Below are 18,346 nucleotides of genomic sequence, written 5' to 3'. Positions count from 1 at the left end.
CAACGCTCTAACCGCTAAGGCTCCCTGCCGCCCTAAACAGCTCTCGCGCTACACATGCAGTCCCTTTTCTCTGAAATTCCATGAATACCTACGAAATAAACTACTAATTATATTCCCCAATCCACATGTCTTCTCTCCTTTCCTGTTCAGGAAGCGCTATGAGAAGGCGGAGGCTGAGTATGTGACCGCCAAGCTGAACCTACACAAGAAGACTGAGATAAAGAGCAACTGACAGAGCACCTGTGTACCATCATCCCGCAGAACGAGCTCCGAAAGGCCTACAAGCTGGAGGAGCTGCTGCAGCAACTACACCTCCAGGCCACAGAGGAGGAACAGGAGGAGGATAGGAAGAGGGAGGAGAAGCTGGAGAAGGAGAAATAGAGGATGAGTGCTAGAGAGAAGCAGGAGTGGAGAAGGTCCAGGAAGAGGGAGGGAATGCTGTCCAGTATTCCCCAGATTTGTATACATGTGATGCCTGAGAACTAGCTCACTGAGAACTGAGTCTTCATTGTGGAGCGACCATTAGTATTTTGTTACTGTTTGTCGGGGGCACTTTGTCTGTGTGCTCTTAACGTGGCTGTGTCTAAAATGCTCTGCCTCAAGCTCTTCTTTTACACAACATGTGGCTTTACATCAGAAGTGAATGCTCTCTCTGTCTCTCTCTCCGTCACGTCTAGCGAAGCAATATGTAGAATTGAAAGCAAAGCCGTTTTAGAGTTTGTCTGGTTTGAAAGGAGGTGGTTAACGTTTTACCCCCTGAATGTTCCTCTGTGCAGTTCCAGGGTACAGATGAATATAATATACTAATGTTCAGTAAAGCAGCACTGTACCAGATCTAGTCTGTGTGTATGTTGTAGATCAACATATTTTCTTGGGGGTTTTTCTATCAAGTGCTGGTATTTCCCAAAACCCAACTCAGTATGCACCAGTCACAGTGGGCTTCCTTGGTAAAGACTTGCAGATCTCCAGCAGGCTTCCTAAGGAATGGTAAAGTGATATCTCATAATGTATGTATATATGCTCTCAGAGGAAACTGCTCCTCAGCACGTTACTGCCGTGACATACCATTATGGCTTTAGAAGAGCTGGTTTTCAGTGGCGCTCTATGGAACAAATGTGTCTACAGCAGTATAACATTTATCTAATATGAGTGTGCTGCAGCTAGCTGTTTTGTGTGTAAAACGAACTTTCTGTCCCTGTGTGTGCCCCGGTACCAAATGATCAATTGTGTATACTTTTTTTTTTTCTTAACCTTGAACATGACACATTAATGTGAATATGTTTAAATCCAACAGATCTGTAGTTTTGTATTGAAATGGCCTTATTTATAGCGGTTGGATATTTAAACATTTATTTTACACTGCAATTTGTATTTAGGTATGTTTTCTCCTTAATTTTTAAAAAGAAAACACATATATTCTGAACATAAAATGCAGCTGCACAAAACCTGTTAACAGTAACACTTGGTTATATGTTGCTCATGTCATCTTGGTCTGTTGAATTAAGGTGAATAAAGTATTATAATTAAATGGATAAGAAACCTGTATGTCTTTGAAATCTGATTTATAGGTTTTGGTTTTGTCATTTTCATCATCAGAAAGAGGTATTTTGAATGATCTGTTTCAGTCTGTCTTTCTAACAGAACTGCTTAAGGGTATCCGTGTGAATTAACTGAGAATATTTTCGAACTCACATCGCTTTTTCAAGTCATTTTAAAGTGCAGTAAGTGTTCTGTAAACCGCTCTGAGATTTTACAGCGATTTGGTCACATCTGGCCGTCAGAAAGAGAGACCATAAACCCCAGTATTTTAATTAGTTAGCGAGTAGTGAGTGACCACTGAATGTCCCCGCCACCTCACAGGTCAACGCTTTAATGCGTTTGATATCCTGCCTGAAATTATATTTTAATAATTTATTTTAATAATAACACTGTGTTATTTACTGACGGATGTTTAAAGGCTAGTTGCGTGTAGGCCTAGTGCATGTACTCCTATGCTTCCTCAGAAAATAGCATAGCGACTTTTCTTGTATGGGATAAATCATAATGGAAAAATCAGAGCTGACTTGGAGTCTTTTCATTTAGCTCTATAGATGCCGGGTTTTCGATAATTCAGCAGTAGTATAATTGGGGTATTGGCCCAAAGATTATGAGATCTATAAGGTAGAAGACTACAATAACACGAATTGGAATAGACTATTAGCCATTTGGTTTGGTGAGGCGGTAGGGCCCAACAACTTCAGAGAGCGGCGGACTTCTAGAGCGCTGTGTGATTTATGTGCTGCTAGCGTCCCTATACAGGTCGAGAAAAGCCGTGTAACCCGAGAACCGACCACAGAGAAGCGGTGAGATCAACTTTTACTGAAAATCTCCGCCATCTGGCTCATCGGCGTTATTGAATTTTGACGTTGACACTGTGGGCTATGGGAAATGTTGGCCCAATAATTAAATGAATATAATTTGCATAAACCATTAATAATTAAGGCACAGGACCAATAACCTATGCCCAAATGTTTTAATTAATGAATAGGCTCTATTATTTTAGCCTGATGGAACCAGGCTGATCGCTGCGTTCACCATTCTGTTTCACTTGTGAACGCAGTGATCAACCTGGTTCCATGAGACTAAAATAATATAGCCTATTCATTAATTAAAAGAAACCAGGCTGGTTCCACCACGAACAATTTCTCAAGATATATAGGGAAAAGTACACGTTTAATTTCAAGTCAGGCCTATCAAGAAAAAGTACACTGACATTAAACAACTGATATTTGTTAATTATTTGTAAATTAAACTTAATGGTGGAGAGTTCAATTATAACTGCACTGCATAATCTATCTATGCAGTTTACTTAGGGCGGTAAAAACGAATGTTTATGGTAAAGGCTCTAACAAGCCAATGTGTGACCTATATTTGGGATTCTTGGATCAAGTTATTTACCAATAAGTTCTTTCTATATGGGTAGGCCTATGTGTTAGCCACAGCCAGATGTAGCTAGGCATATATATATATATGCCCTGAATTTACATTTTGGAGAAAATGTTGTTTTTGTTATGCATTTTCATGTTGATAGTGAGGCTGGAATACTATTGGGCAAATAGACAGCGCCTGAAAACGACTATCAGCAGTAGAATAATAATTGAGACTTGGCCTAGCCTACTACTAACCTATTTGAATAGACACAGTTGGACTCAGACATCTCCCTTTCCTCTTTAAAACATGACATTTGTATTGCAATGATTAATTTAGAAACTGTGCTAGGCCTATAGTTTATTGAACGAAAGTCGATAGTCTATCGAATATGATTTCAGATGGTCTAAAGTTAGAATTTTCGTTACTTATTCAAATGAAGAAAAAAAAATGTGTGCACTCACTTAACTGTAAGTCGCTCTGGATAAGAGCGTCTGCTAAATGACTGAATTGTAATGAAATGATAATGTGCATTGATTGACATTGACAAGGCTACTTGCAGCTATGGTCTACCAACCAGCGCTTATGAAACCCCCAATGAAAACTCACACTTTGTGTTTTTCTATTGCATTGTTGTTGATTCTGTGGTGTCTTAGCTAAAAGTTTCCATTGCCCTTGGCTGAATAACTTGCACTCATCTCAGGTGGCGGCATACGTCTCTGTCGGCCGGGATGGCTGGCTGGCCGCAGTGCTGTCCAGTGACCCTTGGTGCTGATTGGTATAGGACGTTGGCCCCTGTCCGCCTTTATTTACCTAATTGAGAGTAAATGGCCTCCTTGTTGACTCTCCATATTCTGTACGGGATACCATGTGTTGCCTACAGCCCCCACCCCCCTCCTCTCCATCCCTGATTGCAGCAACAAGGGAATTCTCATCGTCAGACCTGTTGAAATGCAAATCCCTCGCGCAGGCACCATGTTCTGAATACAACATTAGAATCTACAATTGGCAGATGCTTTCAATAACAATATAATCAAAATAGGCCATTTCTAATCGAGATCCTCTAAATCATTTTATCATACAGAAGCTATTTGATTTTAACTGGTTCGAGGTAATAACAGTATATAATTTACTACAACAGTTTCCACTTAGATCGTATTGATAACGGTATTGCGGGTGCGTCATTGTGTGTGTGTAATTTCAGTCCCCTCTTTGCCGTTTGGGACAGAGCTGGTTTCTGGCTGAAGGGACATGAGACACTCTCTCTCTCTCTCTCTCTCTCTCTCTCTCTCTCTCTCTCTCTCTCTCTCTCTGCCTCTATTTGAGAAGAACTCAGAGCGTTAATTGCGAACTGCCTGTGTGTGGTGTTCCGACATAAAAAACAATCTGCTCCGGATTAAACAACACACAGAGTTTACAAAGCCCTGCGCGAGTGAAATTAATTCACCCGCGCTGATTCTGATTATAAAGCCAACCGCTGCTGTTGCCCTCGTCTGTAGGCAACGGTTTCATGCTTCTCAAATAATGGAAATACATTTTAGAGCATGCATATTTTCATGTCATTGCTCTATACATCTACATTTAAATTAATTAAAAAGGCCTTGTTATGGTGCATTGATGCACAATTATTTTAAACCATTTGGTTATTATTATTACTATTTCATATTATTATTATTTCAGTTTCTGTGTTTCCCGTCATTGTCTAAACAGCTCCCCAAACATTCATTTTGTATTACTTTTTTCAGCACTGTAGGCCTAATTGTGGTACACAATTATTGTAGCTTGAAAAACGGAATACTTTTTTTTTTTTACGTAATATAATAAATACTATGCCATTTAGCAGCCGCTTTTATCCAAAGCGACTTACAGTCATTTGTGCATACATTTGTTCGTATGGGTGGTCCCGGGGATCGAACCCACTACCCTGGCGTTACAAGCGCCATGCTCTACCAATTGAGCTACAGAGGTCTTTCTATGACGTGTCTATACGATTCACTGTAACCTATATTTACCTACAGATGCTTTCACAAACAGGCCTACATATCAACATGATCCTATTACAATACGTTATTCCTGTAGCTACTCTTTTAATAACCAGAGTTAATTCCTTAGATGCACGAAACAATGATTGAATTTTAATGAAAAATAACAGGCCAAAAGTAAGCGTGAAGTGTGTGATCAAATTATCTTATTGAAACTGCGAATTCAAGGACGTTACATTAAGACAATAGGGGGCAAATAATAGCTACAATAATGGTATTTCATGGTGACAGCACGTCTCACTTTCCTCGCTTCCCATTTACATTAAATTAGTTTAATATTCACCATTGTTCGTAATATGTCGGTGAATCTGGGCTTATTACGTTTTACAAGGTTAAATAATTAATAGAAATAATAAACATATTATGTTTAAAAAAAAGATTCCAAACATTTGCGTGGGTGCGTAAAGATGCACCTGTAGTGCACGGGCATATTTGGTTCCTTGTAAGATGGGCAACGATGTTTCTGCTTTTTAAGTACACATATGAATTACAAAACGTTTTGTTTAAATTTGAACTTTATCGAGCAAAACAGTTTTGCTTGACCCTTGCAGATGTGCAAAGATTTGGGCCTTGAACGTTTGGCAACAATATGTAGCTCCATTTTTTAAACTATTAAGATAAAAACATTGACACCGATTCTCTATTCTCCGTTCATAAAAGTTCCCTTAGCTACATTGAATACGACATTTGTACATACATGTGCCACACTAAACAAGGCATACATATGAGTATTCCATCTGGGGATAAAAAAAAATATATATATATATCAATGTTGGTTCCTTAGGTGTACACTCCCACTAGGCACAGACATCAGTTCAATGTTAAGTTTTGATTTACATTTCGTTGAGTTGTCAACTAACGTAAATTCAACGTGAAATCAACAAAACATTTCATTTGATTTAGGTTCAAAGTTGGGTGAAAAAAAACGAAATGCCCTTACTTTGATGACTTTTTGCAAATCCAATCAGTTTCCCACTGATTCCATGTCATCACATTGATTTTGGGGTTGAAATGACATGGAAACAATGTTGATTCACTAAAAGTCAAAGGTCAGGTCGCACCTATAGGATGGCACACTTCATGGAGTCACATTTACTTTTCTTTTTGGTCAGACCAACACGAATGATAGGCTTCTAACTTTCCCGTATAACATTTTTTTAAGCTGGAGTGAAAATAGTATATGGAACATTGAGAAGAGAAGAGGTTTAGGCCGAGACTGTTGCGGAGGCTTTCTAGGCTGGCACCAGCATGGACGTGTAGCCAGGAAAAGAGAATCTGGAGGAGAAACTAATGATGAAAAAGTCTACTTTACCCTCACGCCTTCATTAAATTAAATACATGGAAAGAACTAAAGCAGCACATCTGGATTCAATCACGTGTCTTTGATGGCATCAAGTGTTCTTTTCCCAGATCAGGGGATGGAAGCTGGGATGTCTATAGCAGCTTGGAACCTATATAGTATACTCCTAGCTGCCATCTGAACGCATGGACCCATCCCACCCCTAGCCCCTCTGGCACTCAGAGCGCGCACAAAATGAGACTCCAATTCTAAACCCAAAGTCTAACAAATGTATGTTTGTCAGACAACGGCTTGTGTAGCCTATTAGAATGTCTGGGGTTTGGCTTTGGTTGTACCATTGTGTGCCAGGGGGAAACATAGCTAAGCAATGACAATAATGGCATCATCACAGTTTATTAAAAATAATATATTGGTTGACATTGTTTTATGTTGGGATTATGTTGAACTATACCTATTGTAGCCATCCATGAAATAGCTGCAACAGGCAGACAAATGTCTTGTCAATGTCTCTTATTAAAGCTTTTATCAAAACATAGCATTTACAGTATGACCTATCCTTCAATGTCCACATATCTGAGGAAAATGGAGCCATCGGCCACGGCTGAATCCCGTGTAGTAATAGTGATTTGGTCTGGGGCCGAGTACCCCGACAGTTAAAATCTCTTTACTGGCTCTATCATCGCACGGGGTGATAATTATGTCTCCCCTACAGAGCTCGCGAACCTCTTCGCGACGCTGGTTCCAATTAAGGGTTTGGTTAAGGTTGCCAAAGTTTCGTTAAAAAGCCTTAATCAGTGGGTTCTGGGTGGCGGATATGTTGTTGGTGTGGTGTGTGCTGCTGAAGTGGAGGGCAGAGCTTTAGGAGGATGGGAGAGTAGTGAGGCGGTCTGTGAAACGTCAGAAACAGCACAAAGGCATCGCCACGTAATTACGGGTTCCTATTAGGGTCCATATACCCTCCCAGGGGTCTCAGCGTTTCATTTACTCCCCGGCTGGTGCAGGCAGCATCCGCAGCGTGCCAGCGTGAGGCTCGTTTGAAGTTGCAGGGCGAGAGAGAAGCAGAGAGAGAGAGAGAAAGAGAGGGAGCGAGAGAGAGAGAGAGAGAGAGAGAGAGAGAGAGAGAGAGAGAGAGAGAGAGAGAGAGAGAGAGAGAGAGAGAGAGAGAGATAGAGAGAGAGAGAGAGAGAGAGAGAGAATGTCGACTGATTCTCTCTGAGAAAAAGCAATAGCTCCAAGAAAGGCGGCGGCGTCCAGCCTCTCAGTGCCATAGCTGAGCTGAGCCAACTTACTCACACACGAGCGCATCTGTTCGCCATCAGCACTTTCTACTGAGCTCAGTCAGTTGCGACCGTGAGTCAACAGGAGTGGGAAGTGGGAAGTGGGACAGGACTTTTTAAGAGGACTTCTTGAAAACCCAGCTGCAGGATGCTGTGATTTTATATGGTGACCTATATTTGTTGTTTATGCGCGTGTATGGATGGACCAGATGCGTAGAGATTTGTGATCGGGGAAACAAACGAGGAGAAAAACGTTTCTCCTCTGTCTGTAGAAGTTTGCTTTACCACCACTGTTCCCGTCTGGATGTGAGCAGCAACTTTGCTTAGCTTGGAAAACGTAGGTTTCTCTGCTGGTTTGGAGGCGCTGTTCCTGTTCGTGAGTTCTGGGATCAATTTGGCTCGCTTATTATTTATTATTGCTCTTTTTTTTCTTTTTTTCTACTGCATCCTATTTGCGTCATGACTTCTAGCTATGCACATGTAATGGACAGGCAAGCAACGATATCAAATCGTTTGGAGAGTTCGATTACATCCAATCTGGAAAACCTTCAAGCCAAAAAGAACTTCTCGGTGAGCCACCTGTTGGACCTGGAGGAGGCCGGGGAAAGGGTTGGGACCCAGGCTGACGAGAGTGTCGGTGAGGCGGGGAGGAATATGCTGGAGTCCCCTGGGCTGACCAGTGGGAGCGACACCACTCAGCAGGAGAGTAAGTGAGAAGTACACTCCAAGTGCAGCCTATACACTCGGGACTGGGGTTGTCATTAACCTTAACGCAGAAATTGGTTATTAGGCTCCATTAGCAAATGCAGGCTACACTCTGAGAATAATAATCCGCATGGTTTGAGGGTTGAACCCATTTTGGTGTGCGCCATCTGTAATTTAAGTGGGACTCTTTGGAGCCACGAATTGTATGACCATGACATAGGCTACTGGAAGCTACTTTAATTTATTTTTATTAAGTCTTGGCCAGCCTTCTTCTGTTGAAACTATCGCGGGCATGGAAGGAATCCTTCGTGACTCGTGGTAATATATCATTTCTGACGGCTACACTAAAAACGGCCATTCATTTACCATTAACACTTTGATGTCAACGAAGTATGGCGATGTTGGTGGATATGGTCAGTAAAATAAGTCAACCTTTACAATAATAAATCAAAACACTACCATTGAGCCGTCCACGACTGCCTATATGACTTCAAATGGGTCAGGATAGCCTGAACTGTGGTTTGTCTATGACTCTTTTAAAAGGTCGATTGAGGAGACTGAAGTAAACTTGAATAGACCCCAGTAAAAGCAAAATATCACAGCGGTTCTTTCTCACTCAGCCATGCCCGTTGAGAGAGTAAATAAACCCGTCAGGTCCCGGGTGATACGCCCTCAAATCCAGAGTCATTTGGAGAGGTTGACAGAAACGTTAGGGTTTAATGACTGTTATTGTTATTATATGGGTAAATCGGACCTCGAGGAGAGGTGTGTTAGAAACATGGGTAAGGGAAGGCGCGAGGTGATGTCGTTAATTCAAAGCTATTTCGCTTGTCAAACAACGTCAGAATATTTATACATAATCATTTTGTCATAATTATCTGATCTGTCCGCTAGACATGGCTCTGACAATTACGGGATCAAATAACAAAACCTCATTCGATCTGCTTGTCAAGAATAAATATGTTCCATAATTAATCATGTTGGATGTTTGTGTAATGTTTGGACCCGTGTCCAAACTCGTGTTGTGATATTAGGAGGAGCACATAGCTTGGATAATTACCATCAAGCAAAGCCAATAAATAAATCATCGTAGTGAATTCTCTCACTTTGAAAATATATTACCAGCAATTTCACACAAGCTTTGACCGATTCCCTAAACGAATTGTGCATGGGGTCACCTCGCAGTAGGCTCGAGACTACTATAATTTGGTTATGGCTTAAATCCACATGATTTATAACCATCTGCTGAAATGCAATGTTTTTCACCCCATTTACCACCTAAAAGCGTTGTTGAAAGTGTGCTAGGTCAGCCTCCAGTGAAGCATCTCTCAATTTTTCAGTAAGAAAACAATAACTGCACTTTTGGCCGAATGTTTTCAGATGATTATGTTTTAAGCCTTCCCATGATAAAAACATGGTTTAAACTAATTCCTATACCAGGGACAAACATTTGTTCCTAGTGCAGAATAAGCCTATCGATTTTCAATTAGGCCTAATGTTTTAATTTGTCATTTCGAAATGACACATTAGCCTTTTTGGCAACGAAAAAAATCCGCAAAATAGTATCTAAAAAAAAAGAGCCTACGTTGATTATAATATTATGGCAGTCGTGTTGTGAAAATAGTGTATATTTAATTTTTCCAGGCTAAATTTATAAAAAAAATATTTTTGAAGGCCATTTTCCATATAATTCATATTAATAACACAACAATAACACAACTAGCCTTTAATTCCTGTAATGTGGTCTGCTGCTATCCCCTTTTGACCTTGACTTAGAAGTTTTTCTTCTTTCATTATTAGTTTACAACGAAATACCATATTTAAATGAGTGCATTGTAACTTTACAGCATTCACAATTTGGTTTCAGATTAACAATATCCTATGGTTAAGATACGCGAATTAGCACTGGAATTGTGTTCCCAATGTGGACAGTGCGCAATCTGTTTTTTTATTATTAGTCTGTCCGGTTATATTCTTGATATTTGTATATTCCTGATATTAAACATATGTATTTAAAATGTCGATATGGATAAGATACGGATTTAATATTTTATTTTAGGCCTGCGCTATAGGCTAGCATGCATTCTTATTATGCACATCAAAATAAATGTTGGGGTCTTACTGAGTCTTTCCTAACTTTAGATAAGATAATGTTATTGGTAAAATAAAGAAAAATATTAAGTACAAAATATACTCCATTCTGTTTCACACAATGACATACACAATGCGTGTGTAAAAGTGCAAATGTGTGTGGGTTGTTGCTTTGCAACAAAATTATTATTGCTATGAGATTAGGCCTTCAATGATACACTAGGGCAGTTGTTGGGTGCATTCAGAAAGGCTTAATAATGTCACATTCATCATGGGCTTCCTCTACAATGGATGGGCAAAAATCACATCTCCATGTATTGTGGGAACAGTACATTTTTGTCATTCAGCATGAAATTGCAACTATCTGGCAAAAAAATATGTGTAGGGTTACTTTTTATTAACCCTCCCGTTGTCCTAGGGTCAAAATGACCCGCCACTGTGTTGAACCAACTTTATTTAATTTTTATATTTTTGGGATCATTTGTGAGAAGGAGGCAGTGAGACTTTCTTTAAAGTCTCACTGCCTCCTTCTCACAAATGATCCCCAAAATATAAAAATTAAATAAAGTTGGTTCAACACAGTGGCGGGTCATTTTGACCCTAGGACAACGGGAGGGTTAATACATGACTGTAGCAACAGTAGAAATGGCTGTAATGCTCAACACAATAAGATCATAGAAGAGGTCAGGTCATACATCCTCTGAGAAGAGAAATAAAGCAGATATAGTTGCTGATTGAAAAGCCTTTTCTCTCCCTCTCTCATTACACAATATGATGACAACAAACTGGCCATGTTGCCACAAGGGTTGTAGAAAATAGTACACAGTGGACACACTTGATGACAATATGGTGATCTTGACAAAAAAATTGTTTATGGGTACTGTATGCCTGTGTGTGCCTGTATTCAGTATATTATACACAGTCAGAAACATTTATTAAAGTGTCCCTCAACAATGACGCAATCATTTACAATACAAAATACTGAAAAAACCACACATCGTGGACCACTCAAATAGAGTTTTGACACACTAAAAACAATCATAGTCAAAACATGGTAGTGTGTTTGTCTGTGTGAACATGTATGTGTATACATTTCATAAACAAACGTTTATCAAAAAAATATATATTCGGAGCAGGCAGCAAACAGTGAGTGGACATTTACTTTTTTCTCTATATTTAGATGATAGTTAATCCTGTGCCAGTGCAAAGTTGGATGTCTACAGTTCTTTTCTTATTTCCTGCATCTGACCATGTTGTTGTTGTTGTGTTGTAGATGAGCAGCTGAATGCGGAGGAGAAGAAGAAGAGGAAACAGAGGAGGAACAGAACTACATTCAACAGCAGCCAGCTACAGGCTCTGGAGAGAGTGTTTGAGAGGACACACTACCCTGACGCCTTCGTCAGAGAGGACCTGGCACGCAGGGTCAACCTCACAGAGGCGCGGGTGCAGGTAGGACTATAGTAAGCGATTTTGTATGTGTGCATGCCGTTTTTGTAAGGGTGGCCCCATCGGGGATAGAACCCACAGCTTTGGTGTTGCAAGTGCCATGCTCTACCAACTGAGCCACAGAGGACCACAACACCCCAGTAGTCAACACTGTAATCCTAACAGCGTCAGGTGACTGTGGGTCCTTATGTTATCTCATCATAAGAAAGACTCCTCAGCATAATCCTAATAGGTGATCCCCAGGCACTTAGGCTCCTGTGTTATCTCATTATGGAAACTAATAGGACCAATAGGACATTGAAGGCTATTTATGTAAATCGGACCAGATAATGTATGATACCTATACATTGTTCAATGATCTCAGGTAGATATTGATGGTACAGTTGTGTATGTGTGTGTGTGTGTGTTTGTGTGTGTGAGAGAGAGAGAGAGAGAGAGAGGGAGGGAGGGAGAGAGAGAGAAGGAGAGAGAGAGCGAACACATCTGCGATTAATGCGTACCAGAGTGAGATGCAGAAATCCTTTGATAAAAGAGACTTCGGGCTCATTCCTGAGGCAGTGCGTAAGCAGATCCTATGCCTCCAAGAGCCTCAGCGCTCCCAAAGCGTTAAATAATGGATTTGATTTCAGAGTGTGGAACGCCATTATTAGTAACCCCAGTAAGGCCCTTGATCTACTAATAAAGGAGGCGTGTGGCAGTGTGTGTGTGTGTGTGTGTGTGTGTGAAAGAGTGTGTGTGTGCGTGATGAACAAAACGCGTGTGTGTGTGTGGTTGAGTATCACAGGCTCGAAGCACTGTGAGAAAGTTTGGTTGTTGAAGGGACAGTATTTGTTCATCATGCTGAGAGATACGGCTGAGTGTTACATTATCTATAGATATGAACGAAGGTTTGAAAAATTGCCATTTCGAACATGCATGTAAACCAATTTTACACATTGTAAAAAATATAACATGGATGTCATGGAGAAGTAGTTAATATCATTACATTTAGGAGCTAGATATGATATAAGTTCTAAAATACCTTATAAAGATATGCGTGACAATTTACATAGATGTATATCGTAAAGGATTTATAAAAGGTATTCAAATATGTTTATTTACTGTAAATTATACATCTATAATTATTGTAATTATCAATTGGACTGCTTTCATTCGAGGGTCCATTGCAGATTAATTCCTTGAGTGAGAATGTTCGCTCACATTCTGCTGTTTTTCTCCAGGTGTGGTTTCAGAACAGAAGGGCAAAGTTTCGTCGGAATGAGCGTGCCATGTTGGCCAGCAAGAACGCCTCACTCCTCAAGTCCTACTCCGGGGACGTCACGGCCGTGGAGCAGCCCATCGTACCCCGTCCTGCCCCCCGCCCAAATGATTACCTGTCCTGGGGCAGTGCCTCTCCTTACAGGTAGACCCTCTCGCCCCTGTCCTGACCCCCCTACGTCCTCCCTACACACCCCAGGCTCCCTCTCTTGCCCTACCCACCCCATCCTCTAGCAATAACCACATCTAACCTTACCACCCCTTCCTAAACACCACCCCTAACCTCCAACCCCAAACCTTCCATAACACCCCACCATCCCTTATCTCCAACCCCCTTTCCCCTCACTAACACCCCACGACCCCTACCCTCCAACCCCATCTCCCTTCCATAATACCCCACTGCTGTCTGTTGTTGTTTCATTTCTTCCCTTTACATCTCACCTCCTCCACCTCCTCCTCCTCCTCCACCTCCTCCACCTCCTCCTCCTTCTCCTCCTCCTCCTCCTTCTCCTCCTCCTCATCTCAGCTGTACACACTCCTCATATTTACACTAACCCCTACAGATCCCTCTTTTGGTCCGCCTGCCGCCTGGATCCAAGGGAACTGTCACTGTATTCAACCTTGGCTTTGATAAACAATAGTCAGGTTTAGTTTATAATGTGTTTTGTTTTGGGGATTTGTGTTATAAGTAATGTTAGAAAAGCATGGCCTTGTTTATCACAGTTTCAGTGGTAAAATTCAGTCAGCCCCCCACCCCTCTCTTTATCTCTCTCTCTTTCTCTCCTCTCTCTCTCCTCTCTCTCTCTCATTTTATTTTCTCCAGTTCTACACTCTCTCCAAGGACTTTCCTTATACTTTAATGATACCCTGTCTGTAACAGTTGCTATCGCAGACCTATATTTCCAAACCATTATGCATGAATGTTTTGTATAATCTATGGTGGCAATGCACAATATAGATCTAGTCCTATTTCGAGATCTATAGAGTATCTGTAAAAAGGTCAGTCTTTCTCTCTTTCTTTTTCTTCCTTCTCTCAATTCTTGTTGACACAAGGGATGGGGCGAGATCCAATGACCCTCATGAGGAGGTGATAATCTGAAAACAAACCGTATTAAATCCACTGTTGACCCTTGCGACCTTCTCTGCAATACAATACCAAATAATGAACATTAGAGCAACAGCAGGCTCCACTGGGCAGGATTTTTTGTGACTCTGGTTACATTGGTTGTGATTTACGGTAATCCCCCCCTTATGAAACTCAGTATAAAATGTTTGACTCGGTTGCTACAGCCAAAAGCTCCATTCTCCAATTGGACCTCAGTGGGGAACACTTTCTGGCCTGGCTGAATGCACTAGTGGATAGTCACATGACCAGAAGTAATACCAGTGAATAATATCACACTAATGTGGTCGTGCTAACACATACGTTTAAACACCATTTATATATTCTTATTAAGCTGGTACCCAATGCCGGAGGGAGGGCCAATGCGAGTACCACAGAAAATGCTGCCCTCAGAAAGCAAGTACTCTTTCACTTTACTACATGTGGTTCTATTATTTTTTAAGTCTTCATATTTTTTAAAAACATTGCCATCATTAAAAACACTGCCAACATCTTGACTTTCAAAGCCATGAACAATTAAACACATTTTATGTTTTTCCTCATTATGAGTTTTGTGATGTTAAAATCGATGCTATTTTAGTTGAACTCATACTGCCATGTTGGCTCGATCGCCACTGGTTACAGTTCTATCTGACCTTTTCCCTCTGTACCGTTCTCTCCTCCAGTACCATGGCAACCTACCCCCCCACATGCTCCAACCCCAATACATCCCAGGGAATGAACATGGCTAACAGCATCGCCAACCTGCGGCTCAAAGCCAAGGAGTACAGCTTGAACCAGGTGCCCACGGTCAACTGAGGAGAGAGGGGGGAGAGAGAGGCTTCACGGTGGGGGTGGGGGCAGGAGCAGGGACCCCCTCTCTCTCTCTCTCACGTCTGTCCCACACAGAAAGACAGTCAGACCCCAGCCTGGCCCCCACAGTGATGATCAAGATCTGACCGCCCACCATGGAATTTTAGCTTGAAGTCTCCTCTCGCTCCAGAGCGTCGCCGCTATAGTGATGGACATGCTTCCTATACTGTCCTCATACCCGAAGCATCAGATGAGAAAGCAAGCGACGCGGGGGAAATCTGAGAGGCTGTTTCTGTGAGCTGCCTCTCTCCTGTCCTGAGCATCGCTGAACTGACGCTGTCTGTACCTTCCAATGACACCAAAGACACCGATACTGGGAGTGGATGCTGCAGTAGAAACTGACCGTTTTTATTATTTCTTTCAGTTTGGTGTTGACTGAATGAAAGGCTAATTTCCAAAGATATCAATGGAGAGGTGTTCTCTCAGACCCTGACAAAATACATCTGACTGTCAGTGTCCATCTATAGTTTGACTCACAGTGCCTTGCTAGGGGTGAGAAGGAGAAACCAGTATGGGCTACTTTTCAAATGGAATGTCTTTTTATAATAGAGCTGATCAATAGGATTATAACACCAGAATGGGATGAGCAACTTTCTGATCAACAACAACAACAAACAACAACAAGGACATATCCATGCAAATTGGGAGGTTGCAAACATTTATACATTTAAAGAATTGTAGTTTTCACATATCTTTCTATTTTATGCCACTGACAAGCAAACGTTCATTTCGACGCATTTTGATTCATGTAATGGTTCACTATACCGGAAAGGCTAATGTAACCTATTTCTGAATCCAAGACTATAGTTTCTCTTAATCTTGGTATGATATCCTTTATTTGTAACAGATAATCATGTACATGAATAAAATACATTTCAAGCAAAGTAATGCCACTGTTGGGTTGATATCCATGATATCTACATGAGATATAAAGTATTTAAATGGTTATAAAGATGTGGTCGCTTTTAAAATAATTTTACATTTTATAATGTTATTTTCAGAATACAATGTTTTATGAGCTATTGAGTAACCAAAGTGAGTCATATCAACTGTTTACGATGGTGAATTTGATCTTTGTATGACTCAAGAGAGGACTTATCCAAAGAGGACTTATCCACAGAGAACCCTCATACTTTAAAATAACCGTAACAGCAAGTCTAATTTACATTCGACCACTGCAACAGAGGCCATTTCAAACATTGGCTTTGTTTAAGAGAAAGAGTACCTTTATAGTAGTGGCTGTTTGGAGAGAAAATTGGGTTTTGGATGTTGTGCAAAGTCCTCTTAAAAGTGTTTTATAACCCGGAGACAGACTTCTGCTTCAGAATAATGCTACTCTCCAAACCTCAAGCTGTTCCCGATCTGCTGATTACTACAAACTGAAATATTCCATCTTTAAAAAGCGGATATTTATGAGGAGGGAAATCCTCTCTCTAATACTGGGGGCCCAGTGGCCTCGTTGTGCTCAGCGGCTGTCACCGAGAGGTGTTTCTACTCACTGGCCCTTTATTACCTGTTGTAAACAAACACAAGATGACTTAACTTGATGCTGAACATCCTGCCGTAAAACTGCTGATGTTTGACATCTCAGCTGTGCGGTCCAAGCCTTTTCACACCTTGTCCTTACTACACCTTGGTGTGTATGAGAAAGTTATTATTTTCAGGGAGTGTTAGGGTTTGCGTTTGGCTGTATTGGTTTTTTAGTACTAGGTGTCAGGGGTGCATGGCCGTGGCATGTCCGTACACCAAAGTGGCGCCCTGGCTCACCTTTCACGGCCAGGACAGGCTGACCTGAAGTGATTCCAGATGTTCAGCCCTCTCTAACCCGCGCCCCCTGTACCCCTCGTCGCCTTTCGTCCTCCGCACCCCTCGCCCCAGGCCCTGGCCACTACATCAGGCCTGACAACGTCCCCTCGGATGGGCGTCTCTCTCTACACCCGCGCAGATGACATACAAGCAGCTCCCCCCTCCTCCCTCCTCCACTCCCCCCCTCAGCTCCACATCTGGAGCCCATTACAGAGGAGACAGTCAGAGAGAGGGGGGGGAGAGACAGTCTGTGTATGTGTGTGTGTGTGTGTGTGTGTGTGTATGTGTGTGTGTGTGTGAGAGAGGGAGAGAGAGAGCAAGAGGGAGTAAGAGAGCGAGGGTGTACCATCCCCTTCAGCCTTCATACATTACTCTATATCTACTCTTCTTCACTTTCTTTCTCTCATTATCAGTCTTTCTCTTTTCTGTCTCTGTCCTTTCGATCTCCTTCCTTCTGTTTCCCCTTCTCTCGCTGTTTCCCTCTTGTCTCTTCCCATGACCGTCCACATTCTTTGTCCTACTGTCACTGCTATATGATCACAGACCTTATATTAATGAGAGGTTTTGGATTGGGCTTTGCACAGAAAACTCCCGAGCTGAAGAGGTTGAGTGGAATAAGGCACAGCTGTTAACAGTGTGTGGTTCGGGTGAACAACCAAAAGAATGTCCTGAGTTGTGGAGATTCCACACAGTGAGAGTCTAGTTGACTGAGAGAATCCAGTGTTTGTGTGATTAAGTCAGTTGAACTATATGGTCTCTTAAATACAGATGTACCAGCCATAGGATAAACAAAGCACTGTAATAGCCTAGCCTACAGTCAACTATCATTATGAACATAATCAATTGACCTTAGAGCCATTTCAATTTACTTAATGGTAGGCTATGTCACACATTTGTTCATCTGAATTTTAAAATGAGTACATTTTAAAATCATAAATACTCATTCACCATGTTTGGATATCAAACAAATTTATGTTAGCTAGGCCTAGTGTGTGTAGCCTGGGCCTGAAAACAGGAAGCTTATATAGACTAAATGCCACATAAATGTCAATTTTCTTGCAACACATCCTAAAGATCAACCCCATTCTTTCTTCTCTCAAAGAAAGCTAATTATTATGAGATAAACATTTTGGGTCGTGTAAACCGGCATGGTTGGTAGTGGATGAATTAGCATTTTAATTTCCTCAGCCCCAGAGACGCGAGAGGCCGCCGGGTACCGACCAAAACAACAATTATGGTGACTGACATGACGTGTGTTCTGAGACATCGTCACCATATAATCACAGTCAGATTTCCTCTGCGTACAATACATATTCCCATTGCACAGCCAAACTATTTACAGAATATGAATATAATTTGATTGAGGGGTTTGGCTCGAGAGACTCCGAGGGGAACACAGGCTCAGGTTTGGCTCAGAACATGGAAGCTTTCATCATGCGCGGGAACAAGGAGCTGGGAAGGAACGTGCATCGCTGAGAGTGAGCTGCATGACCCTTACAACCCCGAAAAATACCCAAGCCGCATATCTTTCCTAACCCTT

The 18,346-nt window shown here is 41.5% G+C and overlaps 1 protein-coding gene and 1 pseudogene across 3 annotated transcripts in view; both read left to right on the top strand.

Annotated features, from left to right (window-relative positions):
- LOC311149165 overlaps positions 1-18,346 on the top strand; it is a 133,201-nt pseudogene that overhangs the window by 94,537 nt on the left and 20,318 nt on the right. Inside the window, exon 4 of the transcript in view lies at positions 151-343. The product of the transcript in view is annotated as an uncharacterized misc_RNA (transcript). The remainder of the gene's footprint in view (positions 1-150; positions 344-18,346) is intronic.
- Positions 7,586-15,886, top strand: LOC311149268 (paired mesoderm homeobox protein 1-like). Of its 2 annotated transcripts, XM_084186390.1 has the most exons (5): positions 7,586-8,232; positions 11,596-11,771; positions 12,989-13,170; positions 14,483-14,544; positions 14,814-15,886. In XM_084186390.1, the coding sequence occupies exons 1-5, from the start codon at positions 7,986-7,988 to the stop codon at positions 14,867-14,869; spliced, it is 723 nt and encodes a 240-aa protein (XP_084042516.1). In that variant the 5' UTR covers positions 7,586-7,985; the 3' UTR covers positions 14,870-15,886. The 2 variants fall into 2 exon arrangements, with proteins under 2 accessions (XP_084042516.1, XP_084042515.1); XM_084186389.1 differs by lacking the exon at positions 14,483-14,544 and having other exon boundaries at positions 7,590-8,232; positions 14,814-15,883.

The sequence above is a fragment of the Coregonus lavaretus genome (genome assembly GCF_964263955.1).
Source record: "Coregonus lavaretus genome assembly, chromosome: 21".
In the NCBI taxonomy this organism is placed as follows: Eukaryota; Metazoa; Chordata; class Actinopteri; order Salmoniformes; family Salmonidae; genus Coregonus; species Coregonus lavaretus.
The sequence above is the reverse complement of the archived record's forward strand: the minus strand, read 5'-3'. Positions and strand labels throughout refer to the sequence as shown.

Coding starts and splice junctions, on each gene's coding strand:
- LOC311149268 (XM_084186389.1), top strand. CDS start 7,986: ATGACTTCTAGCTATGCACATGTAATGGACAGGCAAGCAACGATATCA. Junction 8,233..11,595: donor CGACACCACTCAGCAGGAGA/GTAAGTGAGAAG, acceptor GTTGTGTTGTAG/ATGAGCAGCTGAATGCGGAG. Junction 11,772..12,988: donor TCACAGAGGCGCGGGTGCAG/GTAGGACTATAG, acceptor GTTTTTCTCCAG/GTGTGGTTTCAGAACAGAAG.